Source organism: Amborella trichopoda, chromosome 11, assembly GCF_054954075.1.
Source record: "Amborella trichopoda isolate Santa Cruz 75 chromosome 11, AtrichopodaSantaCruz75HAP2 v2.0, whole genome shotgun sequence".
NCBI classification, from domain to species: domain Eukaryota; kingdom Viridiplantae; phylum Streptophyta; class Magnoliopsida; order Amborellales; family Amborellaceae; genus Amborella; species Amborella trichopoda.
Genome location: NC_142346.1, coordinates 13,092,862 through 13,104,951, shown reverse-complemented (window position 1 = coordinate 13,104,951; position 12,090 = coordinate 13,092,862). Strand labels below are relative to the sequence as shown.

At 34.2% G+C, this 12,090-nt stretch overlaps 1 protein-coding gene across 1 annotated transcript; it reads left to right on the top strand.

Moving 5' to 3' along the window:
- The first annotated feature begins 9,138 nt into the window (after nucleotides 1-9,138).
- Nucleotides 9,139-11,611, top strand: LOC18426927 (CEN-like protein 2). The gene is made up of 4 exons (XM_006835987.3): nucleotides 9,139-9,427; nucleotides 10,081-10,142; nucleotides 10,799-10,839; nucleotides 10,978-11,611. The coding sequence occupies exons 1-4, from the start codon at nucleotides 9,227-9,229 to the stop codon at nucleotides 11,193-11,195; spliced, it is 522 nt and encodes a 173-aa protein (XP_006836050.1). The 5' UTR covers nucleotides 9,139-9,226; the 3' UTR covers nucleotides 11,196-11,611.
- Nucleotides 11,612-12,090: the final 479 nt, after the last annotated feature.

Here is a 12,090-nt window from a genome sequence, read left to right as displayed (position 1 = left end):
CTGTATTAAGAATTTGAGTAGTTTTATCAAAATATTTTGTAGGGACTAGACCTTCATTAAGGCAATTAAGATCAGCACCTGAATCAACTAAAGCTAGAGATTGGAATTCGTATTCATCATTGATGACAATGGTTATTAGCACAAACCATTTTTGTGTGATTACTCGATTTAAAACATTTACTGATTGTCTGGTGGATGATTCGCATTTAGTTAGATAATCATTGGGATGATATGATTTGAGTAAATGGTTAAATTCTGTGACATCTGTATCACTATCTATTTCGGCGGTTTTGTCATGGAGTTCAAGGATTTGAATTCTATTTTTTAATTGGGATAATTCTACCTTAACTATATTGACTTCGGCTTTGCGTTCAGCAATAGTAGGTTCTTTTTGGGTGGCTTCATGCTGACTGATACGTTTCATGATATCAGAAAAATTATAATTATCAGGAGGTTTAACTAATGGCATATGTTTTGTTTTTGTTTTAGTTAAAATGATAAATTGAGTAATTATTTCTCTTTTTTCGTCAGGATCAGATATTTTTTCTATTAAATCTAAAATAAGATTGTCTTCTTTTGTTAATGTATGAATACCAGAAGTTGTAATAGGACATTGACATATTTCGTCTTCTGTATTAGAACTAATATCTGACCAATAAAAATCATCATTATGTATTGTTCCTATAAAAGAAGTATCACTACTTGAGGAAGTAGTGTCTGTATCGAAACTATCAGACGAATCATATATTTGAATAATATCATAGATTTTATTTCTGATAGACTCATCTAATGTAATAGAGTCTAGTTTTTGTTTGACTTTGCATTGGCTTTTATAATGGCCGACTTTGCCACATTTATAACAAACGGGTAATTTCTTTTTATTCTGTTGAGATGATTTGGAAGCAAAATGTTTCGTAAATTTTCTATATTTTTTCTGTTTGGTTGGAAAAGACTTATGTGTTTTTTCGGGTTTATTGCGATGTTTTTTCTTTTTATATACTTTATGTATTTTATGTGGTTTAGTTCTATCTATATGAGTTTGATCCATATGATAGCCAAATTGTTGGCAGAAATCTCCTAACTCTTTTTTACCACTTAAATTTTGTTTATCAAGTTGCTTTTTGAGTTTCAGATCTGTACATAGGGCTAAGTCTTCGGCACAGATTTCTGAAGATAATTCTTTTAAAGTATATTGAGAGTAATTAATTACACCATTATTTTTATTTTTAAGATGGTCTTTTACTTTTTCAGCAAAGAGGTATGGTAGTCCTGCTACAAATTTTTCTTTCCAATGATCAAGATGACTATCCTCGAGTATAAGTAATCTAGAGAAAAAGACGTCTTTATACCATTTATAATGTGAAAGTGTAGGACATCGTAGATTTGATAAAAGATCAGCAGTTCGTGTTGCAAGTATTGAAGTATTTCCTATAAAATGAAGAGCAATTGTATAGATTAATGAATTGACAGCATCACTTTCAGAATAGACCATATCCTGGTTATGTTCATTTTTTGCCGTCCATTGTCTAGTATTGGTTAATATCTGTTGTTTTGTTTGTTCATTGAGATAGGAATCCCACCAGCCTCTTAGCCATCCGGTGAATCCTGAGACTATAGCTTTTGCTATTTCTTGGTCATGACTACCAGTCATCTTACATGCAGAAGCATACATAGTCATATGTTTCATAGTATCTAGTATTCGATGGTCAGAAATTCCATCAATATTCCAGTCTATTATAGTTCGACCAGTATATGTAGAAGTATGACTTGTAAGGTCTTCTTCTAATTGTATATCAACTGGAGTTGGTCTCTTATAATAGGGTCTGGCATTTATCGGTTGCCAATTTTTACTATAATTGATTCGATTTATAGTATCTGGAGAAATATGGATTTCAAAAAATGCTTTTTGCATATTTGTTATGGTGTTGGCAATTGGTGGGTCCATATTTTCATTGATTTGAAATATTTCTTCTTGAAGGGTCATGTTATCATGTTCAGGAATTTTTGTTTTTCCCTTATCACTAACGGGTAAGACAATGGTAGTTTGTATGGGTTCCTTAATTTTTAATTTGGATAATTTAGAAATTAATGGATTCATAAGTGTTTTATTATCATCACCTATATGAAATTTTTCTTTCTTTAAGTCAGGAGGAGGTTTAAAGAATAGTTGTTTTTTCTCCTTATGGGAAGGTGGATGTAATAAATTTTCTATTCGATTTGTTTGTATACCAAGTGTATGAAGGCGAAGATTTGTATAATTGTTTTGTTCAATTATATGGGGAAGTAACTCGATACGAGCTATATTTGCATTATTTAATTTATATGGTGTTGCTACAGTTTCATATACTATCATTTGAGTGGAAGTTGAGGTTGTAGATTCTGTTGGGGCAGGAGTTTTGGTAATAACTCCTTGTATTTTCAAACTTTGTTTAGGAGGATGTATGGATTTGATTGTATTTCCTTCAATAGTCTGAAACACTGTATATTGGGTTTCTACTGTATTTATTTCAAAATTGGGAATAGGGATTTTGTGTTTGCGTAGAGTGTCTCTAAGGCAATCAAAGAAAAATGTTCCTTTATTTCCCTTCTTTCTCCATTTATTGAATCTTTTATGAAATAATTCCACTAATCTAGGTTCAAATTCTTTGACATACCATTCTCTAAAATCTTTATTTTCAGGTGATAGAAAATCTTGTATAATAGATTCTTTATCAAATGTTTCTTCAAGTTGTAATACTTGAATGAATTCTGCTTCAGCAGGTTCTTCCTGTGCTTCTCTATATTGTGGAATAATAATATTATCAGGTGTCCTTAACAAGTTAGTAAGTTGTGGTTTCATTGGTGTTGCTGGTATATTTATAATAGGAGGAATTCGATTATATGTGGTGACAGATTTTTTGGTTGGTTCTAGATCTCGGAAAGAAGAGATACTAGAAGTTGGTGTAATTGGTGAATCATCTATTATACTCCTATCTTTTGGAGTGAATTGTATTTCAATATTTCCATCCGTATATTCAATAATTTTATCTGGGAATTAGATCGGAGACTGCATCAAGGAAGCATCAAGCCTTATAGTTCTTCATATTTCTCTCTCTGCTCGTTCATATATCTCTCTCTCTTCTTCTCACCTTCTTCTCCCATTCTTTAGACAGTAGGTTAGGCTTGTACAAATCATCAACAACTGTACACCATTAAAGTCGGTAACTTTCATATACATGTGTGATTGTAATCTATCTTCTTTACCTTCTTACTATCCCTCTGAGTGGAGGAGATTTGCCAGTCTTTGTATTTGTAGACAGTAAGTTATGCAATTTAAGTTTGTTTTTACTTTCAAAATCTGTGATTATACTCATACTTCCTGGATCATATTTGATATATCTTGGTTTCCTATTTTAATTCTTTTGTTTGTTTTTCTCTATTTTGTTACTCTACTGCAACAATTAATAGTTTATAACTCTGTAATCTTCTCATACTTAATATAAGTAGATAGAACTGTTAGGGTAGATCTAGATAGAACTGTTAGGGTAGATCTTGTGGCAAAAATGGTATCAAAGCCAACCCTGTTTTAGAGATCTAACAGTTAATACTAGTTTTCTATCTTAAGAAACTTAATAAATTAATCCATTAAAGAAAGTTGGTCCGAGAATTGAGGTTAGAGACACTCAAGACACCCAGTCAGTTGACCGTTTAGGCCAGGAGAGTCGCTGAGGTCTAGAAGACGTAAGAGGTAGTCAATATATATATATATATATATATATATATATATATATAGATAGAAAAAAGCTTCTGTGAGCCCATGGGCTCATGGAACAATGTAAGCCTAACGGCTCAGATTGAATCTGGACCGATCCAATGGTCACAATTATATTTCGCAATTGAATTTTATTTTTTTCTGCCAATCCAAATTACTTGAAATTTGGAGTGTCTATTATTCAAGAATAGTAGAATCTAATAAAATTATATAAAAAAAACTCATTCACATAAATTAAATTGATCAAAATACCCCTAAAACGTTTCAGGGGTATTTTAATAAATTTATTTTATGTGAATTATTTTTTTAACATTTTTATTAGGTGTGCCATAATGAGAAGAGTTTATGCTCCAAATTTCATACTATTTGGATTTATATAAAAAATATTAAAACTTATATTATCAATATACAGTCCTAAACGTCAGATCGGCTCATATGTAATCTAGGCTATTGGGTTTATACTATTCCATCAGCTAGTGGGCTCACCCTAACATCATATATATATATATATATATATATATATATATATATATATATATATATATATATATATATATATATATATATATATGGAAAAAAGCTTCTGTGAGCCTATGGGCTCATGGAACAGTGTAGGCCCAACGACTCAGATTGAATCTGGATTGATCCAATGATCACAATTATATTTCGTAATTGATTTGTTTTTTTTTTTCAAGTCCATATTACTTAAAATTTGGAGCGTCTATTCTTCATGAATTGTAGAATTCTAATAAAAATATAAGAAAACTTATTTACATAAATTAAATTAACCAAAATACCCCTAAAACGTTTCGGGGGGTATTTTGATCAATTTAGTTTATATGAATTATTATTTTTAGGTGTGTCTTGATGAGAAGAGTTTATGCCTAAACTTTCATGCTATTTGGATTTATATAAAAAATATTAAAACTATATTACTAATATACAGTCTTGACTGTCAGATAGGGCCCAGATTCAATCTCGCCCGTTGGCCTTACGTTGTTCAATGAGCCCATGGGCTCACCCTTGCATCTTATATATATATATATATATATATATATATATATATATATATATATATATATATGGGTGCGATTTCTATAAGGTTGCAACCTTAAACAATCCAATTAAGCGTACCTCCAAATTTTATAATAACATGTAAATTTGGTGTAAAAAATTCTTAAGATTATCTCAAAATCTATTTTCATATATAATTATAAAATTTAAACTTCAAAAATAGTCAAAATCAATTAGATATATAAATATATGAAAATATTGAAAATGGACAGTCTAGATAATGTGTTGCAAGATGTACTATTTATGGGACTCAAAATCTTTTTTTTTTCATATTCATACATCTCGATATCGAGATGATCAATGGGAGGGTTTTTCAATACTAAAACAACATTCTCTTATGAATTTTTGAAGTGCATATGTAATTCTACATTTTAAGGTTGCAACATTATATAAACTTTTTCCTATATATATATATATATATATATATATATATATATAAAATGAGAGAGCAAGAATATGTGCGCTCTATTTGGGGTTTGTGGTTTCATCTTAAGAGAGAGAGGCACGGTGTTATCTCCTTTCTTGGGAGAAAGTCGATTTCTCATTACTCTCGTATCTCTATCTGGTATGATAAACATTTCCAAAAGTCAACGGTTGGTGAAGCCGGTCAGGAGAGTGGATTCAAGGTTACTCAATTGAGTATTGTCCATGGTTAATAAGATACCTTTTGTATCTGAAAATCTTTGATATAACTCTTATCAATATAGTAGATTTCAATTTGCCACACCTTTGAATGTAGTACCTTAAGTTGAACCGCATAAATCTTTGTGCTATTGTGGTGTGTGTGCATATTTTATTTCTCATATTATAGTTTGTGTCATTGCCTATTTGTTTCTAGCTAGTTAAGCACAAAATCCTTTAGGGAGGTTATATTTTTAGAGCTAAGAGGGCTTTAAAGAACTCTTATCAATATAGTAGATTTCAATTTGCCATACCTATGAACGTAGTCCCTTAAAGTGAACCACATAAATCTTTGTGTTATTGTGGTGTGTGCTCATACTTTATTTCTTGATTATAATTTGTGCCAGTGGCTATTTGTTTCTAGCTAGTCAAGTACAAGATCCTCGTGGGGAGCTCATATTTCAACAGCTAAAAGGGTTCTAAAATCTCTACATCTCTCTTCATGTGTGCGTTGAATAGTTTGTTCTCGTGTAATATTTTTAGCCTTGGCATTTTCCTCTCAGAGAGAGAGAGAGAGGTGGCACCATTCATATGATAGGAGAGAGGGGGTCATATGATGTCGTTAAGCCTGATGAGAGAGAGAGAGATGGCTTCAATAATATGAGATGAGAAAGGTGGACATCATTTGATGTTGATAAGGCTGATAATTGTGTGTGAGAGAGAGGTGTTAAAGAAAATCCGTAATATTTTTGGAGGATATTCAAAATCCAGTTGCCAAGCATAAGTGGATTTCACTTCAGCAGCTAGCCCCAGTGGGGTTTCTTGGAAGGACTGGGAAGTGGGAACCAATCAAATAATATGCCATTTGTATTTGTGCATAGGAATTCTAACTCCTCTCTCCAACCCTAGAAAGGGAATCTTGACCTTGTGAAACCACATTGTCCTCCCTTTAAAAAGCCAATACTAATTTTATGGGGTAGACCCAATCTTTTTGTTCATTAATCTTCATGAGTTTGCTTATTTAATTGGTGCCCCTCCCCTTTAAAAACCACAAGAGCTTATAATTCTCTAATTGTAGAAGCCTTCTACTTTTTTTACCAAATTAAGACGTATGAATCTCACACTTCATGACAAGACAGCGGTGGGTGGCATCCTTTATGCCCTCCAATCCTCAAGAATATCACTACTTAGGGAAAATTTCCTAATTGTGCCTAAGTTTGGGAAGGTTCGAACAGGTCACACTCTAACCATTATACTAGCTAGCCATCAAAGTAGACTCCAAATGTCTCTTCTAGAACTTTATTAGGTAAAAAAGAATCATGGAACCAATGAATGGCTTGCATTGTTGCCATAGGGATTAGGATTCTAAACATATTTAAAACATGTTATGGTTGCTATTTTCTATTATTTATTATAATTTTTTTGGTGGGGAATCAATCGGCTGTGGCCATGTGTCTCCCCCCCCCACACACACACATATATATATATATATATATATATATATATATATATATATATATATATATATATATATATATATATATATATATATATATATTAATGAAAACACCCCATCACTTTTACCAATCTCTTATTTCCACTTTGGAAAAAGTTTATATAGAGCCGAGGCTCTAAACAATCAAATTAGAGCCTACCTCAAAGAGGTTGCTTTGATGCTCAAATATTTTCAAATTGACCATCTCGACTTCATGATGTATGGATATGAGACAAAAAAAATGGATTTCAAGTTTTGAGAATAGTGCAACTTGTAACACAGTTTTGCACCGTCAATTTTCAAGAGTTTTCAAGTTTTCATAGATTTGTTTGATCTACACTATTTTTGAAGCTTTAAAATTTGTAATTAAAGATGAAAATATATTTTAAGACAATCACAAAGATTTCCACTATCGAAACCACATTTCTCAACACTATTTGAAGGTGTGCTTTACTTTGATTGTTTAGAGCCTCAGCTTTACACAAATTGCACCCTGGGTCGAAAAAGGGGTTCTGGTTCAACCCACTGAGTTTTGAAATAAATCTAGTTGCAGAGCAATGGTATCGCTAGGACAAGATATGGATTCCTTGTACTGTACTTGCAGAAACACACTCATCATTTTGTGAGATCCAACCTATTCTTTTTTTGCTTGACAATTAAATTGGTTCACATGCATGTGTCAAAGTTAACTGACAAATGAAGAGGTATGTTTGTATTAATAGATACGAAGGAATACGTTGGATCTCACAAAATGATGAGTGTGTTTTTGGATGTACAGTACTTGGAATCAGTATCTTGTCCTAGTGATACCATTGCTCTGAGACTAGATTTGAGTGTTTGAAAACTCGGTGGGTTGAACCAGAATCCTCCTGTTCAACCCAGAACTGGTGGGGATATGATCCGGGTTAAGGGAAGTCCTGAGTCTCCCAATTTCAGAATTTCGAATTCTTTTTATTTATTAGTTATATGGGGCTTATAAATCCGCCTTGGCCAGCCCAAAGGGGGCCAATGCTGTTCCCAAAGGAAGAGAGTTGTGTTAAGCATGCAGCCATTAATGAGTTTTAAGATATATGCGGCTTATATGGATTGGTGGAATTATGAATCGGTACCTAGATGATTTAGGAAAAGACACTGATGTTTAAAACATTGCTAGCTTTAAAAAGGTGAAGTGGGTTGCTCATTATAAGGCACTTGTGACAACCTTGAGTGTGTGGGGTTAAATTTAAGTTGTCTATTCAAAAGGAAAACATTAACAAAATACTGAGGCTAGAAAAGCACATGTTAAGTGGCTCTAACTCCATGAATGACTGTTTTCTTATGTGTACTTCTCTCCTGATTTTTATTTTTCTGGGGGTCTATTTGTGAAAGAGAAATACTGAAACTCTAAAAGCTACAACGGAATGAGTTGTTTAAAGTTTTATGTATACTTCTCTCCAGATTTTATTTTTTCTGGGGCTATATTTGTGCAAGAGAAACACTGAAACTCTGAAAGCTACAAAGGAATGAATTATTTAACGTTTACAACAAAGTTTCAAATAAGTGAGAATATGTAGCCTGCACATACACCCAAACAACTATATTTAATTTCATTTCCTCCCTTTTCAAGACCTGAGTGTCAAAGAATTTGTTGTGGTTTGATGAAGTGTGAATATCAGATTGTCACTTCAAAGAAAGTAGAGTGGTGCAATTGCGACAAATCCTTGATTAGAAGCCAAATGCCTCTTGCTTTCTCTTACACTTTTATTTAATGCGGCAGCATTTTCAAAGTGGAATAAATTGACGAATGATACTACTTCTTTTCATATCAACATCAAGCTACATAGCACAACACAAATAAAACAAAAGGAAAATTAATGGGTACTTGAAATATACTGCTTAACAAGATGTTATTCTTAATATTGAGATAAGAGGGCACGTCTAAAGCTATAAGCTTTTAAAAAGAAATTTAACTGAGAGAATAATTATTCCCCATAAAATAAAACAAATAAAACTACTTCATAACTGTTGTAGCTTTCCGAAATTCTCTTCCACTCCTGTTTTTGAATGACAGAAAATCATGTTTCTCAAAATAAAAAGTAAGACAAAAATAAAACAGAGTACTATACTCTTATGAGCTTTTTGGGTCACTTTCCTAATGGCAACAAGCAGCTGAACACTATATATATTGGGGTTTCAGTTGCAGCGTCCAATAGAATTGCCCCAACAAATTGCCTTATCCAAGCTCCCAAAGTCTCAGTTATCTCTCTCTCTCTCTAAAAAAACCCCAACAGATTGCAGAAATAGACATGGCTAGGCAAATAGAGCCCCTCGTTGTCGGAAGAGTTATAGGAGATGTCATAAATTCCTTCTTTCCAAGTATCAAGATGAATGTCACCTATAACTCCAACAAGCAGGTCTGTAATGGCCATGAATTCATGCCTTCTACTGTCATACAGAAGCCTCGTGTCGAAGTTAGTGGTGGTGATTTGAGAACTTTCTACACATTGGTACTCTTGTCTTTCTTTCTTTTTTTTTTTTTTTCTATTTAATTTAGTGGGGATGAAGTGCCCTTATCCGTTTTCCGTTACTTTTTACTTTAGCTGAGGCATCGGTGGTGCTATCACTATGACCTCAACCCATGTTCAAAAGTGGTAAGTCAGTGGGGATTTGGGTCCCAACCCATTTGATGAGAATAGAGTAAGAGACCGAGCTCGAAAATGGGTCCCAACCCATTTGATGAGAATAGAGTCAGAGACCGAGCTCGGGTCCCAACCCATTTGATGAGAATAGAGTCAGGGACCGGAGCTTGAAAATGCTACTGCCAAAATCCAAGCCATTATAAAAAAAAAAAAGTTGAGTGGGGATTTGGGAAGCCAAGGCCCTAGGACATTCTCACTCTCTCCCCCTCTCTCACACCCCAAAAAACAAAAAGCACACAAACCACTCCCACTTCCAACCCTCTGTTTTCTTGCCGGGTTTATGAGAGGTTCAAAGGGTGCAATTGGTTAAAAGACTAGCGTGTTTGTAAATATTTTATAATATTTTTTAGTTTAGCTCTCATTTGGTTCATGGGACTTGCATAATATTATACCAGTTTAGTTCTATAGAGTGCTATGCATACAATATTGTGTCTAAATCCATTATCTACTCCTTGTATTAGGTCCTCACTGACCCAGATGTGCCCGGCCCAAGTGATCCATACTTGAGGGAGCATCTGCACTGGTAAACTCTTAAACAAATCCCACTTTAAATTCAAGCTTTCAAGCATTAGTTCTGAACACAGCACGAAGGTCGGTTAACCTGAGGTTTTTTTTATTTTTTCAAAATTGCCTTTTTTTTTTTTTAGCCCTAATGTTTGGGGAAGTGCCCAATCGGTTTGATATTAGCTAGTATCACTAGACTGACTTCTATGGTGTTCTTCAAAGTGGTCTGAGGTTGGCATCCTCGGACCACAAAGAATGACTTTGTTAAGCATTCAGAAGTAGTCCGAGCTCCCCATTCTCGAACCGCCTTCCTTGGTGCTATTCAGGGGGATCCGAGGATGGCATCCTAGAACCGCATTAGTTCATTTGTTTGCTAAAAATTAAGACGGTCCAAAGATGCGAATGTCTGACTACCTTCTCGACTAGGCACTACCCTAATATCCAAAAAACCAAAATAAAAAAAATAAAATGCAGCTCGAGGACAGAGGGACAATTTTGAAAAAATAAAAAAAACACAGGTTAACCGACTTTATGCGTAATTTTCGTCCAAAATTGGCCCATTTCATATTTTATTTTATTAATATTATTTTGTGACTGTATGAAAATTACTCTTGTTGTAAATGCAATTGGTTATCAGTTAATGAAAATATTAACAATAAGTTTCTATCTGCACAGGATTGTCACAGATATTCCGGGAACCACGGATGCTACTTTTGGTCGATCTCTCTTTTCTCTCTCAGAGTTGTTGTTCTTAGGCCCATCTTTTTGTTCGTGTGTAAGAAGCAATAACCCTAGAGTGGTTATGTAACTAGGCTGATTTGATAACAATATTCAGATTTGTTGATTTGGTACAGGCAGGGAAATTGTGGGTTACGAAAGCCCACGGCCAAGCATTGGGATCCACAGGTTTGTATTTGTTCTGTTCAAACAGAGAGGAAGACAGACTGTCGGTTCGCCATCGTCACGAGATCGTTTCAATACTCGAGAGTTTGCCGAACAGAACCAACTCGGTCTGCCCGTTGCTGTTGTTTACTTCAATGCGCAAAGAGAGACAGCAGCTAGAAGGCGCTAGTTTATGTGCAATAAGAGAGAGACCACTTCTAGACAGAAAAATAACAGACTGTTTCCATTAGTAAGGAAATAACTGAAATCCATGAGTGTGAGAGTATCATACTATTTCTATGCCTTTGAGTCAGAGATTATCAGTGTATCATGGTATCACCAGAAGTGAGAAAAAATCAGACTGTCTTGAGTGTTAGAAAATAGAAAGTTTCATGCTATTGCAATAAGTGAGAATGAGTATTGCTGCCATGAATGTAAAGTGATGTGGGAGTAAGTATCAGACTGGTTCCATGAATGAACTGAACCTGCACACAAAGTTTACCATAGATTTTAGGGTTTCCACCAAGGGTGGTGGTGCAAGTGTGCTCAGTGTACTTTTAGGGTTTTTCTAGGGTGAAATAATGCAATATGCTGTTTCCTTTGAAATTGATGTGTTGGAAGACGTGTCAGATTTTGGAGTTAAATGGTGAGAGGCAGTTGAGGGCCCTGGGGGGATCCTATTTATATCTTGTTCAGGGAAGGGACAGGTCTCATTGCCATCAAATCGTTGCTTTTTTCATTGCTTTTTTGAAACAAACACAAGTACCAATACATTGCACTAAATAACACGCTCGAAATGTGCATAAATAACAAGTTCCCATGGTCTGGTGGATGGTTCTACTTTTGGTTTTTCTCATGTACCCAAACTATCAGAGTAGGACAATGGATACAATGGGTGAACTTGGTTTTGTATGTGTCATTGTGTTAGAGAGAGAGAAACGCACATAGAAACTATCAGAGTAGGACAATGGATACAGTGGGTGAACTTGGTTTTGTGTGTCATTGTGTTAGAGAGAGAGAAACGCACATAGAATTAGAAATGTAAGAGACAGAGAGGGTGCAACACATATTCCAACCATATTTAG